At 49.4% G+C, this 22,136-nt stretch overlaps 1 protein-coding gene and 1 long non-coding RNA gene across 2 annotated transcripts; one reads left to right on the plus strand and one right to left on the minus strand.

Moving 5' to 3' along the window:
* Positions 1-64: 64 nt before the first annotated feature.
* On the minus strand, positions 65-21,898 carry NMNAT2 (nicotinamide nucleotide adenylyltransferase 2). Its single transcript, XM_065071687.1, has 11 exons — positions 21,706-21,898; positions 8,652-8,740; positions 7,890-7,957; positions 7,117-7,195; positions 6,514-6,643; positions 5,784-5,864; positions 5,637-5,681; positions 4,441-4,517; positions 3,371-3,472; positions 3,071-3,138; positions 65-2,941 (listed from the first exon to the last, which is right to left on the minus strand). Exons 1-11 carry the CDS (start codon positions 21,788-21,790, stop codon positions 2,839-2,841), a joined length of 927 nt encoding a protein of 308 aa, XP_064927759.1. The 5' UTR covers positions 21,791-21,898; the 3' UTR covers positions 65-2,838.
* LOC110357791 (uncharacterized) lies at positions 11,473-20,393 on the plus strand. Its single transcript, XR_010474225.1, has 3 exons — positions 11,473-12,164; positions 16,642-16,915; positions 17,568-20,393. It is a non-coding gene; the product is annotated as an uncharacterized LOC110357791 (long non-coding RNA).
* Positions 21,899-22,136: the final 238 nt, after the last annotated feature.

Raw genomic sequence — 22,136 nt, forward strand, 5'->3', positions numbered from 1 at the left:
GCCACTTGCATTCTTCATGCTGAATTCGGTCTTGGGACAGTTTTGAAATGACACCAATAACATCTTTCTTCTCTTTTGTTTTGTTTATTACATAATTTAAACATTTTGCTGATAAAGTTTTTTTTTCTTTTTTTGTCAATGACCATTTTTTCCATATAGCAACAGAAGAAAAAAAAAATTAGTCTCCAAAACTTTTGACAAAGGTGAAATCGGTGGCATGGCAACTTCAACCCCTTTCCCTCCCCACATGTATTATTTTTTTTTTACCCAAAAGCGTTTGAAGTTCATTTCTCTTTTCAGCAAATTGCACTGTTTAAAAGTGGAGGTTCGAAGACCAAAACCCACAAACATCTTCCCCCCCCACTCCCTGCGCCCTGGAAAGCCTGGTCCTCACCTCCCCAGTGGTCACATGGATCTTCAGGAATTACTCTTTTTGTTTTGCATATCAAACCAGTCCCAGAGCTGAATGACCTGTTACAAACCCCCCGACCTGTTACCACCCACCCCCCCATACTGTGACCTTTACTGTGAGCAGATACACAAAGGCGCAGGTAAGACCAAATATACTCATCATCCCTACCACAAGGCTACATCTCTAAGGTGCGCTGTCCTAACCGCGGTGGGGTGGGACACCGGCTGGCTCCCTGTGCATCCCACCTCACATTCCTGAGGGAAGGAGGAAGGATCTGAGATGGCTTTGGGATGCACCCCTTCTCCATCTCCTTTGTTTTATTTCCTCTTGTCTTTTCCTCAGTTCAAACCCACTGTCCTTCCACCCACTCCAAGGAGGAGTTACTCCCCGAGGAGGTTAAATTCCCTCTCTGTGTGTGTATGTTTTGGAGGCTGGTTGCTATCACAGCTTTTTCTCCTCTGGCTGGGACCTAAGAAACATAGGAGTTAGGAGAAATTTAGGCTAGACATGAGGAAGAAATTTTTTACGCTGAGGGTGTTGAGACCCTGTCCCAGGTTGCCCAGAGAGGTGGTGGATGAACCATCCCCGGAGACATCCCAGGCCAGGCTGGACAGGGCTCTGAGCAACCTGATCTGGGTAAAGATGTCCCCATGGCAAGGGCTTGGACTAGAAGAGCTTTGGAGGTCCCTTCCAACGCAAAAGATTCCATGATTTTGATTCTATGTCTGGCAAGGAGAAGCAGCTGCTGTCTGAAATAACTTCTGTGCAGAGTAGAGGGGGAGGAGAGACTGAAAAATGGAACGCACAAGAACGGTGGATGGAGTCCAGCTACCTGCTTACCTACTTTAGGTGTTTCATGGATATGTCCCACCACAGGCATCTGCCCTGTGTGTTAGCTAAGGGGGTCAGTAGGGTGTTGGTGAGCAGCCCAAACTGGGGGACCAGCAGTTCATCACTGCGCTGACCTAGGAAAGCCACAAAGCCAGCATGGACAGAAGTTGCGCCTTGGTGGGGGGTTCTAGCCTGAGCCTAGTTAGCCCAGATTTGTGGCAAGCAAGCAGATGTCCAGGAGCTACAGGCAGAAGGGCTAAAAGGTTAGGCGGAGCAAAGGGAGAGGAAAAGGTGAGGAGCAGAGCAGGTCTGTACCTTCCCCCTTGCGGCTGTGACCTTTTCTAGGGGCTGTGCAGGGCACTTGCACCCTAAGGATGCTCAGCAGGACAATGCAATGCTTCAGCAACCTTCCTGTCCACAAGATTTAAATATTCTTCTGGTTCATGTAACCTGTCCTGGTTTTAATGCCAGCATCTCCACTAGGCTCCTTCCCTGGCATCTGGGGGCATGTCATGGGTGGGAAAGCAGGAGCCTGGCTTCTCCCAAGGGATGTGTGAAGTAGCCACAGCCTGTTTGGAAGGGGGAAGGTATCGTGCCTTTAATAAACTCTTCAAAGAGAGGAAGAGGGGAGGAGTGAAGGTAGAAGGGGGAAGTTTCCAGACAGAAATAGAGATCTGGAGGCCAGAGGATGGGGATAGACCCAGCACCCACAAAGCTCAGCCAGATTTGGGGCAAATTCTCACCAAAGGCTTTGGGTCACCACCTACTTCTTCCTCCCTTGTTTCCTGGCAACATAAAGGGCAGGCCCGTTTCTAGGTGCTCTGGGCTGACCCCTCCAACACTGGATCAGAGTAGAGCATCACCGCAGCTCCACTTGCCTAGGGAATGGGTTGGGTTCACTTGCAGCCAAGGAAAGGTGAGACATGACCTTCCCCTCAGTAGTGCTTAGGCAATGGTGCTTGCCAAGGCCTCTGCTCCCCTTCAGAAATGCCCTTTTCGTGGGAGGATTTTGTTAGCTGGTTTGTCCTACTGCTGGCCTGAGAAGGTCCACCTGCTGTGGGACACCACGCCAGTTGGTTACAACTGCCCGCTGCCAACAAGGATTCATTTGACCATTGTTGCCACAGGGCTCACGCTAAAACTATGTAAGAAAAAAGAAGTCCACCTAGATTTATTGAGCTTAAGTATCATAAGATGACACGAAAGACGAACGCTCTGCTCTGAGCATGCTGGGAGGATGGACCAAGGGGACCATTTCCCAGTGTCGTGCTGGAAGGGGGTGCTGGAGCTGCCCCACCTCGAGTGCACCAAGCATATCACTCTTTTACTGGTTCCCCTCCTTCCCCATGTATGAGGGGGAGGGCGATTCCCTGAAAAAAAGAGACCAAACCATTCCTCTCAGGGCCATGCCATGGTTCCCTGGACATTGCTGAACAATGGAGCGTTGGCGCTGGGAGTGAGAGGCAGATGCGGTCAGGAGGCCATGGGGTGGGGAGAGAGATGAAGACATGGATTGAGAGAGAGAGAAACAAGAGTGATGAAGAGCTGTGGGCAGGTGGGACATGAGGGCTGTCTCGCTGCAAGGCCTCTGGCGCTTAGCCGGAGGCGTTGATGTAGAGCTGGCTCTTGAGGATGTAGTCGATGACGGGCTGACAGAGGTAATCCACGACGTGTCCGTCCCCATGCTGCAGGGCCAGTCTGGGGGTGTGGAAGGAAAGAAGGGGTCAGAGTCCGCTTGGGGGGTTGGGTGGCACCTTGGTGTCCACACAAATGGAGAGGTTGGCTTGGGGGCACCCATCTCCCTGCCTCGTAGCAGAAGTCACCCACCTGCTTTTGGTGGAGCTGACGACTGACATGGGGTGGTTTGAGTCATCCTTCACCACCAGGATGTTGTTCTGCAGGGGAAGGAAGAAGAGAGGAATGAAGGGATGGCCTGAAAGCAGGTGTCTGTCCCTCCAGCCCTGCTGTCCTTTGGGGGCTGCTGTGTGGTGGCCCCATTGCTTATCCCACCTAGCAGCTCAAAGCATCTGGCCTCGAGACTTTCTGTGAACTGCGGCAGAAGTAGGTAAAGAGAGGATGGGGGGGGTCCTCTCACACCCTTCCCCAGCCACACACACATCCACTTACTTTGTACTTGCGGAGTATGGAGGAGTGGTTCATGATCCGGTCAGGGTCTGCTCCATCTCGGGGCACCACCACGATCCCGAACTCCCCCACGATCACCTCCATCTAGGAGCAACCCAAAGTGAGGAGAGCTTTCATAACGGTCCCACGCAAGACCTGCCGCCATCTGCCAACCCCTCCCCATGCCGTGAAAGCCAAGCCATGGTCTGGATGGACATACAAAGTGAATTTGAGACTATCTGGACAGTCTTTGGCAGAAACTTGGATTTATCAAGGAGTGATGAGTGGTCTGCAGTGGATGAAATAAGAAGAGGGTTAAATCCTATGAACAGATGTTGAGGCTAGGGAGGGCTTGTCATAGTAGAAAGATTGTCTGAGGAGGACGTGACCTCTGCCTCGCTGAAGGCTTTAGGAGCAGGATGGTTGTGTTGGTCCTGACAGAGGTCTTCTAGGGTTGTTCTGCCCTGAGCAGATTAAAAGCGAGTTTGCGCCAAGGCTGGTGGCCAATTTTCTCACTGCATGGGTATGGCTCCCACTGCCTTACCCATCTCAGGACAATCCAGGCTCATTCAAAAGGGCTCTGGGTCAGCAAATTTTATTATGCAAAAGCTGTAGATTTGGCTGTGAATGTGTTTAATTTCTAACATCAAGCCAACTTCTGCAAACCTATTTCCTACCGCCACACCTCACTCTGCTGGGACTTGCATCTACTTGAAGCTGGCTCCTTCCAAGGGACGAGGAGTGGGAGCAGAGCCTTTGGAAATCCCTTGGGACAAACTTACCTGTACCTGGGGTGACGTCCTCTGTGTGAGGGGGAGAAGGGCTTGGGGCTGTGGAAGGGGCAGCTGGGCAGGGTTGGTGACTTGGGTGCAGAAGGCCCCATCCCTTAGGCTGCCCATGTGTAGGGGAGGTGAGGGTTGGGATGGAAGAGGAGGTGGGGATGGTGGCCACAACTCCTGCCATCCTGATGGACCTTAGCAGCTCACAGGAGTGCTGGGTGTGGGGAGCAGAGGAGGAGGAGGAAGTGAGCCTGGGGAAGAGGAGCACAGAGGCACCCAGCAGTGGTGACTCACATCTGCCTCGTTCCAGAGACCAGGGATGCAGAAGGACTCCAGCAGGTCGCTGCCACAGAGCAGTAAGATGCGAAGCTCTGAAGAAAAGAAGCAGAGAATCTGAGAGGTGGGAGCAATGGTGAGCACCTCCCATTGCCATCCCACTGTGTTGCTTACGGGGATCCTATTCCACATAGACCTCCCCTGCCAAAACAAGTCTCACTAAAGATCCTCTGGTCCTTCTCACATCTCTGTTGGTACCAAACATTAAATCACCCCTACCTTATTTTATTTCAGCTCCTCTCCTATGCTGCTGCACTTGCTATGGCTGCACTGCAGCCCTGGAGGTGGGGTATACCGGGGGAAGGAAGTAATTTCTCCATGCTATAGAATCATAGAACAGTTTGGGTTGAAGGGACCTTCAAAGCTCCCCCAGTGCCACCTCAGCCATGGGCAGGGACATCTTCACCAGCTCAGGTTGCTCAGAGTCCCGTCCAGCCTGGCCTGGGATGTCTTCAGGGATGGTTCATCCACCACCTCTCTGGGAAACATGGGACAGGATCTCACCACCCTCAGTGTGAAAAAGTTTCCACTTTGGCTGCTTAGGCTGCCAAAATCCCTCCTGCTGCTGAGTGAAAAGCTTGTTGGGGCCATGGACAAAGTGAGGAAGTGGGTGATCTCACTGCCAGAGGGAAGGTTTCATGGCACTTGGCCTCAAGTTGCACCAGGGGAGGTATAGATTGGACATTAGAAACAATTTCTTCCTGGAAAGAACTGTTGGGCATTGGAACAGGATGGCCAGGGCAGTGGTGGAGTCACCATCCCTGGAGGGGTTGAACAGACATGGAGATGAGGTTCTTAAGGATGTGGGGTAGTGCCAGTGTTGGGTTAAGGTTGAACTTGCTGATCTTGAGGGTCCCTTCCAAGCAAAATGATCCTGTGATTCTATGGGGTGACTTTCAAGGCATGATGCCACAGTGGGTCTGTGCCAGCGCTGGGAGCTGGGTCTCAGTGGCATGGTCAGTTTGGGCTGCTTTTCTGCCCTCAAGAACAGGCTCTGGCCAGTTCAGTGCTGCTCTGGTTTTACCCCTGAGAGCTGGCATTGGGACAGGATGGAACTCCAGCATCCTTCTCTCACCACCAGATCTGTTGTGCAACCTCTCCTGAGCCTGTAGTGCCAGCCCAGAGGAGCCAGAGGGAGGTGGATGTGTACTCACCGATCTCCTCGTACCTCATCACCGTCCCCAAGTTGGCGTTCTCATCTGCGGGAGGGAAGCACAAGAGAGTTGCTGGTGCCCAACCTGGCAGGAAGGCTGGGGGATAGTGTTGAAGCCAAGGCAATGCTGGAGCTTTCCTTTACCTACCCACAAAGGTGAAGCGCTCCATCGGCGGACGAACGCAGCAAATCCGGCTCAGGCTTTCTCCCACCTTCCCCAGAATTTTTGCTAAAGGTGAAGAAGAAAAATTAACCAGAGACAATGATGCCCTGGTTGACTGACCCCTATGAACACTCTAGACACCCTGATCCTGCAAGATGCTCCTGTGCCCAGGGGTGGGAACCGCTCTCAGCATCTCCCCATCTTTTGTGTTCTTAACTCCTGAGTGCTATGCTGTGCCCTGAAGAGAGCAGCTGGACAGCTAAAATCACTAAAAAAAAATCATGAGATGTTTGTTTTTATGGGATTTAAGTAATCCTCCCTCTTCCGCCCAGCTAATACCTCCACGTCCCACATCCCATTGGCTCATGGGGGATCCAGCAGTGTCACCTCTCCTGCCAGCTTGTCCTTTGCATGCACCCCACAGGTACTGGGTAGCCTTTCTCTTGGCTGCTCTCACTGCCTGAATATCATCCAGCTGAAGACCAGGGAGTTTTCACAGATATTTAAAGCTGTTCTGGGCTGCCCTTCCTGTGCTGGGTGCTAACCAGTTCCTCCATTGCATTCCACCCGAACCCAGGCTTGGGGCATGGAGCCCAATAAACCGACCCAACCCAAAGCTAAGGTGATGGAGCACTGTTCCTAACACTTGGCAGCCCTGGCTGGGAGGTGAGGAGTGGGTGGCCATTCCCTCCTTCCATAACCTGCTGCCACCTGCCTGCGGTGGGCTTGTTGGAGACGTTGTTGTTGTTTTGGTAGATGGTCTGCGAGGACTCATTCTGCGGCTGGCCGATCACAGGGGTGATGGAGGGGGTATTGACATTGGAGAGGATGCAGCCGGTCACTCTCTGCAACGAGAGAGAGATGTAGCTGGAACAGGACCTTCATCCCAGCTGCCTCCCAAAACCCAGCCCTTGTATCGAGCCTTCATACCCCAGGCTGAAGGTCATCTCCAGTAGCAGGAACACAACAATCCCTGGATGCACTACATGTCCTGCTACTTCTGTGCCTCCTTTTTGGGTTGCCCATGAGCTTTTGTGTTTTCTATCCTTGGTTTGCTTGCTATATCCACATGATGGCATCAGTCCTTCCATCCCTGTCCCTACAGTCACCAAGGGCAGTCAACTCCTGTCTCATCTCTCAGGCCTGCCTGGGCTTTGGAGGGACTCTTCCTCCTGGGTTTTTTTTGCTCCCAACCTGCTGAACTTTCCCACCTCGCTGAATCTGTCCCAGCCATATTTTGGTGTTTGATGTCCATGTGCTGCTGCAAAAGCAGCCCTGCTCCCTCGCTCTCCCCACACCCCAGCCAGGGCTGCCTCACCTTCATCAGGTCCCGGTGGTGCTCCAGCACGCTGCAGGTGGTCTGCCAGGTGTCCTGGTAGCACTCCCAGGGGTCCACCCTGAGGGGAGCACAGCAAGGCAACTGTTCACTGATGACCTGCCTGGACCTCTTCCCGTGCTAACTGCTCCCCACTGGGCCAGCCAGCAGCACCGTGAGTAGCCACCATCACCCCATGAACCATGTCTTCCTCCAGGCCTTCCACCCAGTTGTCCCAAACAGCCCTGGGGACCTAAGTGTGTGCCTGGACACCATTCCACTCTTGGTATCCAACTAAAGAGGTTTATTTGGCTTGGTTGTAACTACATGTGTTACAACCCTGTTTCCCGAGATGTTCCTGGTCCCACCTCATCCATCAGATGCCATGTGGCAAGGCTGGGAAGAGGAGTCAGCAGGCTGGTGCTGCAGGTGTAGCAAAGGTGCCAGGGCACAAGGCTGGGGTGGGCTGGGTGACTTTGGGCCTCACTTAGACATCACTGACTCAACAAGTGGCTTGTGAGACCCCTGCCCTGAAGCCAAAGGGCCTCCTTGAAGGATGGTGTAACACTCTTGATCAGTTCTCTGCTGAACTAGGAGAGGAAGGCCTCTGATTTTTAATCAAGCTTGGCCTGGGAGAGGAGAAAATCCATCCTGGATCTCTAGCAGCTGGTGGCATCTCCACTTTGCATGCAGGACTTTGCCCTCATGGTGCCAGAGAAGGGGCAGGGGCTGCCAGGGCCACTGGTGCTGTGGTGGGTATGGGCTCTGCCCCTCACCTGATCCAGTCGGAGGACTGAACGGCCAGTTGGCACATGGTCAGGCGGTGCCGGCTTGAGACCAGACCCTGCAAGAGAGGGTGATGGGGGAACGGTTATGGGATGCAAGCAGGGTGCCGTGGCCAGCCTGGGGCAGACCATAAGGCTCGCTCAGATCAGACAAGCCAGAAGGATTTGTTCCTGATCACAAAAATTTATTTAAGCCCCTGTTGGCTGGAGAGGAAGAATCCCAGCCTTGCTTCAGTCCCAGCTGCAAACCAGTTGGTGAGGTCTGCTTAGCACCACTACTCAGCCCTGAGCTGGTGGGGCCAGACCCAGCGATAGTGGTTTCTGACGAAATTCCTCCAGTTTTCAGGAGAGGAGAAAACTCTCTCCTATCCTAATCTGGATTTTTCCCAACCCAGAAAGTGCTTTTAAAGGTCCCTGTTTGCAGTGTTGCCAGCCCCACAAAAAATTGTCTTTGAAATTGTTCAAACAAAAAACCCAACCCAACAAGATGACCACTACTGTTTTGGGAGAGAACACTTGTCCTTTTTGTCTAGTACTTCAGCTGGTTGTAGGGTCTCACTGCAGTTTTTATCTAAAGAGTGAGAGGTTTCATCCTCTCCCTCCTCTCGGAGGCTTTCCCATGGTCAGGAGCTACCCTGGGCAGAAGAGGTCCATAAAGGATCATAGATGCATGCAGCACTGCCCAGTGCTCCTGCCTGGCTTCAGAGATACCATCACATACAGGAGAAAGAAAGGGAAATGAGGACAACCCACCGTCTTCCCATAGGAGTCGTGCACGGGTGAGACAATGCCACCGATGACAATGAAGCGTCCAGTCTTGTGCAGGTAGTCCCGGGCTCGCTCTGAAGGAGGAGAACAAGGAAAAGGGTGCAGGGGGATTCAGCTGGACCCACCAACCCCACTATCACGCACCGGCTTTGCCCAGCACCCGCTGAGTGGCTCATCATTGCGTAGATGAGGTTCTTAGGGACATGGTTTAGTGCCAGTGTTGGGTTAACAGTTGGACTCAATGATCTTGAGGGTCTCTTCTAAGAAAAATGATTTCATGACTCTCTCCCAGTGCAGGAGGTGCTGGTTGGGGAAGGCAACTAAGGGCAGGACTGGATGCATCCTGACTGCCCATCTCATCCTTGGTGATGCTGAGCATGGGCCTTCCTGGGGACCTCCAGACCTCGCAAGAAAGACAATTTGGTGGGGAGAGGGCAGGTCTTTAGCAAAAGCTAAATCACCTTCAGACCCCAGATCACCTTCAACCACCTCACCAGGGTTCTTCTGGCAGTCCTGGAACAGCCAGACAGAGCTCGTGAGGTGGTGCATGAAGCTGTTCATTCCCTGCCTGCAGACAAATTCTTTCCTTTTGATTTTTCGCTATTCGTGAACTATGTGCACCCCTTCTCTCCTCATAACTTCTCCCTTCCTCACCTGCTCCCGTTTGCAGCTGTCTACCAGCCAAAAATGCCCTTAGCAGCTAAAAGGTGACCAGTGGCTCTCCTGACATGGACCATCACTTCTGACAAGGGCTCCTGTCCTATTTGTTGTTGTTGAGCTCAGCTTCTGTCACAACTTCCCAGCCCATTTCTTGCCTGTTGAATACCTATGATGTCCAGAGACTGCCCTGGACCCCAGAAAACACCCTCAGGTATTTTTATTTTCTATGAGCACTCTATAGTCTGCAACACCAACACAAGGATGTTGGGTCTGAAAAGAAAAGCGCATTTCTTTTCCGGTGTAAATTGTCCTTAATGCCCCAGCCAACCTTGCATGGCTTTTAAATGTAACATAAATAAGCTACCGGTGATGGACCCTGCCAAGATGTGCATTAGCCCACCGGCAGCGTGCTGGTGCGGTGGAGTGCTCTCAGCTGCTGCTCCGTGGCCCCCAGCACAGCCCCGCTGTGACAGCTGGTGGTTGACATTAACCTTGCCATGGTGGGGATGGAAGGGACAGGGGTGGCATTTGAACCCTTCCCAAGTGCTGGTGACACCTGTCCTGGTTTTGTTAAAAACAAGTTTCTCTTTTAGTGAATTTGCCTGTCAGCTAAAGCCTTCATATTAGCTGCATTTTCCTGGAGAACCAGACACATGTTTTGGTAAACCTAGCAATGGAATGCAAACTTATTGCTAAGCATGGATGGACATCTCATGAGAGGGGCAATGAGAAAACAGTGACCAAGAAACTGACCAACTGCGTATAACATTCCATTCACTTGAATACTTCATATAAAAGTGGGACATCACGAGGATCTCAGCCCTTTTTCCCTTTGCCTTTCCCTTTTCCCTTCTGCTTATGGCCGACATTAGGAGAGGACCTTGCTAGTCGTCCCTGCAAACTGAGGCCTAGTGACAGACTGAATCCAGCTCCGGTTGGCTGCAGAGTCCAGTCCAGGACTTTGGTTGCCAGCTCTACAGTTGCTGAGACTTTCAAGACTGGTTTTGTATATTTTGTATTATTTTCTCTATTCTTATTAGTAGCATTAGTAAAACATCTTTAATTTTTTCCAACTCTCTTCTCTCTATCCTTCTTTCCCTCCCAATTGCCTGTCCTTAGTGGGAAGGGGGGAGAGGGAGGGGCAAAAGGGGGAAGTGGGGGGGAGAGGAGGTTAACAATACATCTGCCAGGGTTTTATTGTCACCCTGCAATCTAACCCTCCACACACCTCAGCCTTGCTCACTGCCCCTGCAAATGCACTTCAGATGTTTTCTGGCTGCACTGCTTTCCTGTGAGGTGATGGTGGCAAAAGACTGGCCGGAGGATACACTCCGGGGCAGCAAAAATTGTAAGTGATGATTTTTGTCCCAATTGCATAAAAATAGTGTCCTGCTTCCCCAATAGGAAATCAATGCTTATTTATGAGATGTTTCTTTTTGGTGGGTCTCACTGAATATATTTAATCACATCATTTTGGCTCATCTGGCACTGCTCTATCACCTAAACTTACGTTAATGAAATCAAATATTCCTCACGTTCAATTTTTCAAGGTGTAATTTCAAATAGCATTTGCTTTGACTTTGTGCACGGTTCATCCGCTTCCTTTTTCCTTTGTTGTTGTTGTTTTTTGGTGTTTTTTGGGGTTTTGGGTTTTTTTTAAATGGAGGAATACCACTGGCTGACTGTGATTTATGCCCTTCTCCCCGCCGGGGGTGGAAGCTGCAGCCTGCTCTGTGCCAACACTCTGAAAACATACATCTTCAGTCTTTGCTGCACATTTGTTTTGATGTTTATTTCATAGGCACCAAAAAAGCACTAAGCACCTGAAAACTCCTGGAGGCTATGAAAGACCCCAGAGAAACATTGCTGCTGGTCCCCCCACCTCCCAGCCCACCCAGGCACCCCGTTAGTGTCCCACTCTGAGAGCCGCCCGAGTGATGACTAATGCAACTTGTGTTATCACCGTCTGTTGACCACTTCACGGCAGAAAAGTGAAATTAGAAGTTTAAAGCAAACAAGCAGCAAAAGGTTGAAGACTGAATCGCCATGAGCTGACCTAGAAATAGCAGAGCATTTGCTGGAGACCTAATAAGATGGGGCCTGGGTGAGGGACCTAGCTGGGCCCAGGTGACCTGGGTTTCTTAGATGAAGGTGTAGAGGAACAGCCTATTTGATGTGATTGAAACAAGCTTAAATTGAAAGCATCCTATTTTTCCCTCTTTTTTTTTTTTCAGAACTGGAGTATTCCAAGTGGCAACGAGTGTGAGGAGGTCCACAGGAGCCTGGGAGGAAACTCTGGATCTGAGAGCTTGAGAAGAAGCATCTGGCCAAGAGCCTGGCAAAGCAACCCAGGCCAAAGAGCTTTTTTTCCCCCCCCGGAGCATCCCACCTGCTATGGTGGAGCAGGTAATACCCATCAGATGAGCAACATGAGGACAAGTATGGGGAGATGCTGCATGAGTTGAAGCTGCCACCAGCTCCTCCAGGTAGGGCCTGGACCTACTTTTATGTCACTCTCACCACTTCTAAGGAGAAGTGATGTAATTTATTGCCCAGAGATCTCTATCCTGGTATCACAGGGAGAGGAGGAACATGCTCAGCAGCTTTCTGGGTCTCACCTGAAGGATGGACCAAGGTGGACCACCCACCACCTGGTATTTAACACCCAGAGCTTGGGGCAGCCTCTGACCTGGTAAAAGCAACTCTTAGCAGATAAAAATGGGTGAAGAAGATGTCTTTGTGTAAAGAAAGATGTTTTGTTGAGCTCCCTGCTGCAGGACAGTACCAAAACACCTTGCTGGGAAACCCTCGGAGAAGGATTAAGCATCTCTAGGCAAGGTGAGTGTCTGTATACACAATATTGAAAAGTGAGAGGTGGTAGAACTTTCCCTGGCTGGTGTATTACCTGGCTGACTCAAAAGTCAGCAAGGGCTGTGCATGCTGTAATGTGGTGCATGATGGAGAGGAGAGACTGTTCCTTTTCCAGTGTAGTATTTTTCTCACTGTTTAGAGAGAAATGTACCAAAAACCACATTTACCAGCACTTGGTGTAAAATGCCCCCCTGAGCACCAGGATTTATTTAAGTACAAACTGGGTTAGGGGACATCAATGCTGCTGGACCAGGCAGAAAGCAGTCGGAGCAATTTCAGCTGGAATCCGTCTCTCCTATAGGGTTTTTGAGACCAAACAGCTCTCCAGCTGGTGTAAAGCTGGTGTAAATACATTGCCTGCAGTAAAGTGACATCAATTTGTGGTGCGAATCTGGCTCAGAGCTGGTATTCTGTGGCTGTATGAGTATAAATATCAGGAGCAAAAATAAACCGTTTGGCAAGCAAAGGGGAGGGTGTTCCAGATAGTCATGACTGCTCTGTTTTGAAATGATTTTTCTTGCCCTGGGCCCACAGATATAGTCAAACAGCACAAGAGTAGCAGTGAAAGGAACCTGGTGAATATTTTCATTATCTTGCTGTGGTCTTATTTTGCTTCCACCAGGGTGGGGGTGGCACCGCCAAAGTAGGACACGCACCTCCATGTTTGTCCCTGGGGAGGTCCCAGTCCTTATCTTAACCAGCCACAGGTTGGGAAATCAGTGTCACCCAGTGCCTTTTGTTAAAAAAAAAAAAAATGGAGGAAAAAGATCTAAAATAAACAAACAAACCACAACAGATTTCTCCACTTGTTTTCTACTGCCCTAATTTCCCTGTGCAAGTGCTCTGTTTTCATTTCCAAGCTGTTGTAGCACATCAAAGGCAGCAGTTTGTACCCGTGGGCACAGGCTGATGCATGGCAGGATTAGAACCCTACTTGGAGCTGAGGATTTATGGTCCCCAAATCCCCCTGCAGCATTTGCCTGGCGGCTCTTTGCTGGTCTTGGGTTGCCTCAATGTGGGGCTGAGCCCTACGCCATGACTCTGACCCCCTGCTTGTCTTTGGTGGGAAAGTGTCCAGAAATGCTGATCCTGGCAGGGGTCTGTGTTGGCCGAACGGGGACTGTGTGGGCAGAAAATGTACCACTTCCAGAGATTCAGAAAGGTCAGGGGGACGCTGGTGACAACATGGGGCAGAGGAGGCAGCCGAGGGAGGACTTCACCCTCGTGGTGCCACAAAAGGGATGTCACGTTCCCATTAACACAGCTGCACAGCTTAGTGAAACCCTCTACTCTTTGCTGATCTATTTTCAAGAACCCTTTTCCCCCAAAAGAAGCTTTGACACTGGCTTTTCACAAAGCAAAGGCACCAGAAGCAAAGCCACAAGCCATGCCTTCCAGCATCCCCAACCCAGCTCATGAGTCTTGCTGGGAAAACTGGATTTTCCTTCCTTCCCTTACCTATAAGCCTCAGCAAAATGGGGTCTCCTTAGGGAAGGGGCTGTTGGGTTTTCAGTGAAAGTAGAAACCTTGGTGGAGCAGAGGCTGAGCAAATCCTTCCTAGCCTGGCTCAGGGCTCTCTACCCATCCCGTGGGGAGCTCCTCTGCATTTGCCTCCTTCTGCACTGGCTCCAAACCAGACGTATCCCCGTTAATCTCCTCCTGGGGGAAGCTCTATAGTGGCTCTTGAAAATATGTATTTCGAAAGGCTATAGGTTTTTCTGTTACCAAAATATGGATTTAGCAGTTTTCTGTGGGTGTGAACTTTACTAAGCTCAAGCTTACTAAAGTAAACTAGTTGATTCTGGAGGGGGAGAGAGATAAAGCATGCTCCTGAATTATGCTGTCTTCTCCAGGTGTGATGCACACCTTCAACACAGGGAGCAATGCTGCCTTGGGGAGATGAGAGCTGTGCGTGGCCCTGTTTTGTTTCCAGAGCTGTGATGGGCACTGCAGACTTTTCCCAGCTTTCTCCATGCAGGCGTATCCCAATAAATCCAGCCCTGTTTGGTTGGGCACTGGTGGCACCATGAGAGCAATTGCAGTGCTCATCTCAAAGTCCAGAGCTACCCTGGCTTTATCTCCATCTTAGGCTGACTTTTCTGTCTTGGAGGTTGTCGGGTCTTTCCACAGGTGCTTTAGGCTAGGGTTAATGTTAGAATTAGAGCTAGAGGTGGGATTACCTGTGCTGCACATTCTATGCCACTGGACTGTTTCTGTTTGCCCCTTGTCTTCTGGCCACAAGTGGTGGGACATGTCCTTGGACCTGTCTCTGATCGATCTCTGTGCCTTCTTCCTCAACTCTGTGGACCCCTCTCAGCCCCCCTGCTTTGCTGCCAGAAAGTATTTCGGAGGCCAGGACATGCAGGGGTGAGGGTATCTATTTTGGGCCAGCTGATGCACAAAGATCAGCCTCATCGCCAGCCGCTCCTACCCGCATCCCCCATCACCACGGTACCTGGCACAAACCTGCAGCAGCCCGGCAGGGAAAGCTGAGACACAAGTCCCCCCGCATTGCATCCACAGGGAGAGATTAAGTGACATGCCCAAGGTCGCGTGAGAGATGTGGGCTGCCACTGCTGGGGTTTAGCATTCAGCTAATTGATACCCTCGGTATTGCATGGGCTGCTATTAAAAAGTATCAGAGACGATGATGCAGGAGGTGCGAGCATCTTAGCAAGCATGAAGCATTTTTAAATAGAAGCAGAGCCCCTGTTTCTTTTTTGAATGAGGTTGTAGGACTGGATTTGTCACTGCTAGGTTTGTTTATGGTTGGTAGAAGTAAGAGAATGTACGTGGCACATTTTGCGAGGTGGCATTGTCATGGAGACAATGTAATGTCTCACAGACCGTAATAAATGCTGCTAAATATTTAAGAGCTTATAAATATTTTAAAAGAATCCCTGAGTAGTTATTGATGGAGTTTAATACGGTGCTTGGGAAAACTCCTCCTCTCAGTGGGTCATAAAGAGGAGACAAGATGCTTGAGATGCAGGAAGCTGGCAATAAAGGACATGAAAAAAGAGTCTGTATGGTGTGCAGTGATGGGAATGTGACTTTAACTGATATATAATGGCACCCAAAAGCACTATGGCTGCAGTCCTCTGGTGCTGCTCGGTCCTCCTGGCACAGCATCCCAGAAACTGCAGTTTTGGAATGTTTTGGGCGAGTGCTGGGAGCGGAGGTGTCGGTGACACCCCTGTGGCACAAGGCTGGGCTGAGCAGTTTCACTGCTCTGAGCTGGGAGCACTTGGTTGGGCAAGTAACAAGTGATACAATGAGAGGAAAGAGCCTCAAGTTGCATCAGGGGAGGTTTAGATTGGATATGGGGAGCAATTTCTTCCTGGAAAGGGCTGTCAGGCATTGGAACAGGCTGCCCAGGGCAGTGGTGGAGTCACCATCCCTGGAGAGTTGAACAGATGGAGATGAGGTTCTCAGGGACGTGGATTAGTGCCAGGGCTGGGTTAATGGTTGGACTTGATAATCTTAAAGGTCTTTTGCAACCAAAATGATTCTATGATTCTATGTCTTGCACTCCCAGACCCTTTCTACCTGTGAAAGATTTTGGCTGTTTGCTGTGAGTTCAGCAGCCTGGGTGTCAGCAGAAGCTCCCCATGGCATTGCAAAAGCCTGGCCAGAATTAACTTTAAAAGCTGCTGAGAGGTGGCATGGATGCTGTGACTCCCTGCAGCCGATAAATCAGAGATGAGATGGAAACACATGGCAGCCTTGCAGAGGCCTCAACTTATTACTCGTGTTGTAGATGGCAAAGGCAAAGACTCTCTCAAGCTCCTTAGGAGCTTTTGCAAGATGGGGCGGGGGGTTGGAATTTTGATTCTGATCATTTGCAGATATATTTGCTTTTAAGCAAAAGGGCAAAGTGCAAGCTGGCATCCTGCTCACCCTCACAGCTCTGTACCAGGCAGCGAGGCTCTTATTAAACTGTCCTGCAGTTTAGTCATCTCAATATACTAAAAAATAGTTATTATTGAAATTTGGGATATTAAAGCAACACACCAGAAACTAAAGCCTCAGCTCCTGCCTCTCCTTCCCTCCCTCTTTACTTGCAAAACTTCATCTCTTCAGCTCAAAACCATCTTCAGATGATGCAGCAGAGCTCAGTGCTGCTCCTCTGGAAAGGCAGCCTTGAATCACCAAAGAGCAGCCTGCTGGGTTTTTTAATTGCTCAAATTTTCTTACGAAGCCATACAGTGGAGAATTTTACTTGTGATGGCAGAGTCCTCTTTCATTGTTTTCCATCAGAAATGTTTTTTACACAGCTGTTGGTTGGGATACAGAGTCTTTTCAAGTAGCAGATGCTCATAGGATATAAGGACAATTTAATTCTAATCAGGAAAAAAAGGGTGAGGAAAGGAAAGATGTTGGAGAATTGCTGAATTTCAGGATTCACCCTATTACGAGCTACGTTTTTTTTGCACGAGTCCAGGTCTCAGCACTGTTTGAAATGAAATGCGTCGGAAACGCTGCGCCTAAAGAGTTTCAAACATTGAAGGTACCAAGACTCCCAACAAGGACAGCACATCTGAGCAACACGGGGTGTTTCAAACAGATGGATCCAATTCACAATCATTATATGTTTGAAATAGTGTCCATCTTTTTGAAACACCCTGTACTACGCAAGCCCCTTCTGCATGAATGGACCTGGAGCAATCCCTCACTCCATAAACCATCGCGCAGGAGATGAGACAGTCGGGATACAGGTAGATGCTACAGATTTGATTCAAATCACCTATTTGCTATCTAAGGCTTGGTAGTGCCAAAAAAATCAGTGTAACAAAAAGCCAGATGACTCTGATGGAGTGAAATGACAGCATCCCAACCCCTTCCTTGGGGGTGATCCACCTCTGAGCATCCCCACCACATTGCTGGACCTCACAGGCATCGTGTGACCATGAGAGGGGAAGGACAGTGTGAAAGTGTCCTCTGCAAGGGCAGGGACGTCCCCAATAAAGCTCTGCTGATCAAAGGCTTACAGGCAGAGGTGGAAGGGGGACAGAGACGTGTCGGCAAGGGTTGGGTTTAATGGGTGACCCAAGCCTCAGAGATGAAGCTGTGTCAGGCTGCTCTTAGAGCTGGGCAGAAATAAAACCGCGTTTGGTGAGCAAGGCTGTTTACTTGAAGCCAGAAATTCGCATGTGAGAGGATGGGTTTTGAGGAACTTCAGGACCTTAAAAAGGCAAGAAAAAAAATGCCAAAATGGGGAATGGGAATTTACAGAGAGGCCTTTCTTCTACAATTGAAGAAAAACAAGTAAAAAGAAAACAGGAAAAAAAAAATCAATATCAAAACACTGCATTTTTATCAACCTGATACCACTGCCCCCCACTAAATCTCTCATGCTTCTGTTCGCAGAAATCATCAGAACAAGCCTCCAGTTCTCACATATCCATGTGATGGTACAAGCGCTTTTCCCCGCAGAGCTACGAAAAACCTCGCTCAGCATCTTCCCTCCGACTGGCAGCTTGTTGGCTCCCTCTCCAACCCTGGACCACCACGAGGGAGAACCACACAAGCCTTGGAGCCTCTGACCTTGCGTGGTGATGCCTTTAATCCCAGGATTTTACTCAAGACCACCATGGCTTTTTGATCAAAAAATACACTTTCTACCTTCCTCTGTAGGGCTGCCCAGTGGTTTTCATGCTCTGAACCTCAGGTAGGAGGAGGACACAGCTGTGCTGGGGTTTTCTGAGCAGGGACAAGGTGAGGAAATTATTTAATTGTCAAAGCAAGCACCAGCTCCTCAGCTGGAAGAGTGCCAGCATGGGCCTTGGTGCATTAGCAGGGCTGCACAGATTAGATTTGGCTTTTCACATTGGCTCATTGACTTTTGTCCTTTGGGTGGCATCACTTGCACAGGAAGGAAGCAGTAGGTGACCTGCGGTGAGGCCGAGATGGAGGGAGGTATTCTTTAGGCAGTAAATCCCACTGCTAGCAGTGTTGTGCTGCTCCATGTGTCCCCACAGGTGCCAAAGCCACCACGGGAATGTCTCAGAGGTTCCCCTTCTGAGCTGGCTGCAAGGAAGGAGGGTTAAGCATCTACCCCATGCTCAGGTCTTTGTTCTGAATCTTGTTCTCAAATTTTTAAGACTTTTTTTGCATGACATCTGCTTTTCCTTCTCCCTGCCTCTTTAGGATATAAATGGATTTTTCTTTCAGGCTGAAGCCCAATGATGTTCGCAGCAAGTTTTAGAAACAACCTCTGCCCTCTTCTCTCCTATTCCTGACATTAGCATCCTAATCTGTCTCCCATAGCCACATAAAGGTAGAAAATACCACTCCAATTTGTGACTCAGAACATACATACATCTCAAAGCACATCTGATACCACAAATAACTCAGAGTGTTTTCAGGGCAATGTGGGTGTTTGTCTCAACCCCTTGGTATGGATGGCTGCACAGCACTGCATCTCACCTACTTCTTAATTATATTACGTATCTTATGTGAATTATTAGTTTGCATGTATGGTATTAATTTTGTATACGCAGACATGAATCAGCCTCATTTGGGGAACCCTAGTGACCCAGCCTGTTAACTGGCAGAGGGTGGAGGGAGCCCTGTTGCAGTAAGTTCAACTCCACATGGGTGCAAGGCTTGGGTTGCAGTTGTAACAAGAATCCCACCTTTCCGGAAACTCAAGGATGATGATACTGAGTCTTAAATCCATATGACTGGTGGAAAAAATAACCCAGTGGGAACCTCTCCCCCACTAGAAGAGATTTCCAAACAATTAACCCGTCTCCTATTCAGGCAAAAATCCTGTGGGCAAAGGTTGGCTTTTGGCCTGAATAAAACATGGCAAAATCCAGTCTGAGATAAACGATAGTTGGCGTACAATGGTATGTCTACAGTGGCATACCAGTGCGAATGTTAGATTTTTCTTTGGCTCAGTGCCACGTGTCAAATAAATTGTCTCTCTACGTTAAACAAAAAAATGCCTCTATCAGTCTCATGATGCCCAAATTTCTGTCTGAAATATAAAGTCCATCCTTTTGCACAAATCCAGCTCTTTGAAATACATTTACAGGATGGAGTACTGTTTTGGTTGGATTCCTACAGCACAGAGCTAAACGAACAATGCAGATTTTGGCTGAGATTTCCATGGCTTCACATGATATTTCTTTTGGGCTTGGAGGGGAAGTGTTTCTCAAACAAAAATGAACAGGGATTTAGAAGCTAAATTCTGTGTACCTTCCTTGTAGAAGACTCATTTGTCCCTAGTAGGTATCTTGACTTATATTCCAGTGTGCCTACAGGACATATATAGAAAATTTCCACATCAAGCCATCCTCTTTGAGCTAAAACATGTCTTCCTGAAACGTGTCCGAGCCTTGAACTAACCACCTTCAGGTGATGGAGCATCCATCAAGTACCCAACTACCTTTTCCTGCTACTTGATTAGCTTCGCTCAAAACCACACATCATATTTGCAGGTTGAAGTTGTGCAGTATCCAAAACTGTTCCTGGCACCTCCTCAGTCTGCTGAATAAAGGAGTCCCCTTCCATCACACACCACGTATCCCTCCCCCATGCAGATACTTAAAGGCCATCATCAAATCACTCCTTAACATCTTTAAGGATGGATCTAGGCTGAGCCTCTCTAGACTCTTGTCACAAAGCCTGGTTTCCAGAGCTAACTTAATTCTAGTTACTGTTCTTCCAAAAAGGGTTTTGCTAACACTGTACATGAAAATAATACCACCTTTCTTCTGCTGCTTGATATTCCTTTGCTTATATCTGCAAAGATTACATTTGCTGCTTTATTTACAGCGTCACATAGACTTTGTATTCAGTGAGCTACAGACAATTGTTCCTCAGTCCTCGACACAGCCACTGTTTGGCAGAAGACATTTGCCTGTTGTTTATATTTGATGTGCATTCCTCCTGGCTGGACATATGACTTTGCATTTGACTTCACTGTTTGAACAAGCCCTTTTGATCAAACAACCTGAGTCAAGAAGCACAACTGATTCATTACCATCATTAATTTCTATTCTACCTGCTTTGGGGTCACTGGCACTTTTTACTGGCAGGGATTATATATTTTCTTCCACGTCATTGATAAAGATACTGAAAAAATAATCTCATCAGGAGTCTGCTAAAAACACCCACTGTATAACAATATCTCACTAATACTTATTTTCTAAAATCTATATTGTTGGTGGCTTTTAGTCCACAGAATATGTGCCATGTTAATAATTTTAGTATTATTTTTCTTAATAAAAATATTATCTAGGACTAAATCATGTGGATTACAGAAATCTGTTTTATCAATAGTTGCTTCTATCAACAATGTCTTTGTAATTTCATTTAATTATTGTTTTTATTTTTAAGTAGTTACTCTTGTTCCTTGTTGTTTGCAATTGTTTTAACCTTAGTGAATAGGCTTTTTTTTAAGTTTCAGGTATATTGATGCCCAGGACTACATTTTGCTGTCACTTATGAAATGGAATAACAATATGATCATTTGCATCCAGAAACCATCATTTTCTAGCCTGCTGCTAAACTCATTATGATCGACAAAAACAAGGTCTGACTCAGAAATACTCCAAGCTGCCTTCAGTTATTTTTGCACTTAGAAACTTATCTACAGCTTCTAGAAACCCCAAGGATGCTTCTTCATCTGTAGCATGAGAACTTCAGCATCTGCTCTGCAGCCTCAAATCTCCTGTCAGACATCAAGGATGGTTCCTCTCTCTGTGCTCCAAGAAGGGATATTAGAGGAGCTGATTTTTCTACTCCCGTGCTTTATGCGGTCTGCAGTAGACACTTCACCCTCACTCCTCCCCACCCAGGTAAGTCGCTGTTTACATACAGATCTCCTGGCATTTCAAGCTTTACCCGAACCGTCAGTATTTATGGCACGTCAGACTGCCTTTGACAGAGACTGCCCTTCCTCCATCCCTCCCTCCCTCTTGTCTTGCCTGAACAGGCTGTAGCAGTGATCCCAGCACCCCCATCGTTTGGATCATCTCACCGATGCTCGGTAATATCAGTCACCTCACATGAGCACTTCAGATTCCTTCCCACTATTATCAATCTAATGGTTGGGTACCTCAGTATTTCAATTAACTGCCCATATTTTTGTTCACTTCTGTTTTTAGCTGCTTGGCCCGGTCCCTCCCTCGCTCCCCAGTCAGAGAGGATATAGAAGTGCTGCAGCGACCGCAGGCTTGAGACCTAATGGGCAAATGTCAGCTTGAAATAGCACTGGGAGTGACCCCCGTGGGGCTTGTGGGGGGCTCCTGGCGCTATTTTAAGCCGCCGGTCTGACAAGGTGAGTGCAGAGGGGGAAGCCCGTTATCCGAAGGGAAACACAGCCCACGGCTGGGGGCCGAGGGTGGGGTTCCGCCTCCCCCCGCAGCGCCTTCAGCACCACATGCCGCGGACAGCGCCCGCCCGGGGCCCCCGCTCCCGGGGGACCGCGGCTGCGCCCCTCGAAAAGTCCTCCCTCCCCCCCCCCCCACCCTGCAAACCCCTGCTCGGGACTGACCGAACATCTGGATGTGGCCCTTGGTGATGGGGTTGAAGCTGCCGCAGGCCAGCAGGATAACGTGGGTCTTGGTGGTCTCCGTCATGGTGGCGGCGCGGCCCTGCCCGGCCCTGCCCCAGCCGCTTTTTGTGTCTCGGTGCGGCTGCGGCGGCGGGAGGGAGAGGAAGGAGGGAGGGAGGGAACGGGGGCGGTGCCGCTGCTGCGGGAGTGGGGCCGGGACCGCCCCCACCGGCATAGCCCGGGGCACGGACACCCCCGCGGGCACAGACACACACGGTGCATCCATCCACTGCCCTGGGGGTGGGGGCTGCGGCCAGGCACCTGCGTGTGTACACACGCATATATGTGTATACACACATACATGTGTGCATACACACATATACACGTATGCCCACACACATGTGCACACCCCCCCCCATATGCACACATCT

The sequence above is a fragment of the Columba livia genome, chromosome 8, assembly GCF_036013475.1.
Source record: "Columba livia isolate bColLiv1 breed racing homer chromosome 8, bColLiv1.pat.W.v2, whole genome shotgun sequence".
In the NCBI taxonomy this organism is placed as follows: Eukaryota; Metazoa; Chordata; class Aves; order Columbiformes; family Columbidae; genus Columba; species Columba livia.

Excerpts from the sequence above, each read along its gene's own strand:
- NMNAT2 (XM_065071687.1), bottom strand. The coding sequence starts at position 21,790 with ATGACGGAGACCACCAAGACCCACGTTATCCTGCTGGCCTGCGGCAGC. Across the intron at positions 7,196-7,889 it reads CAGTCCTCCGACTGGATCAG|GGTGGACCCCTGGGAGTGCT; the intron begins GTGAGGGGCAGA and ends TGCTCCCCTCAG. Across the intron at positions 6,644-7,116 it reads ACCACCGGGACCTGATGAAG|AGAGTGACCGGCTGCATCCT; the intron begins GTGAGGCAGCCC and ends CTCTCGTTGCAG.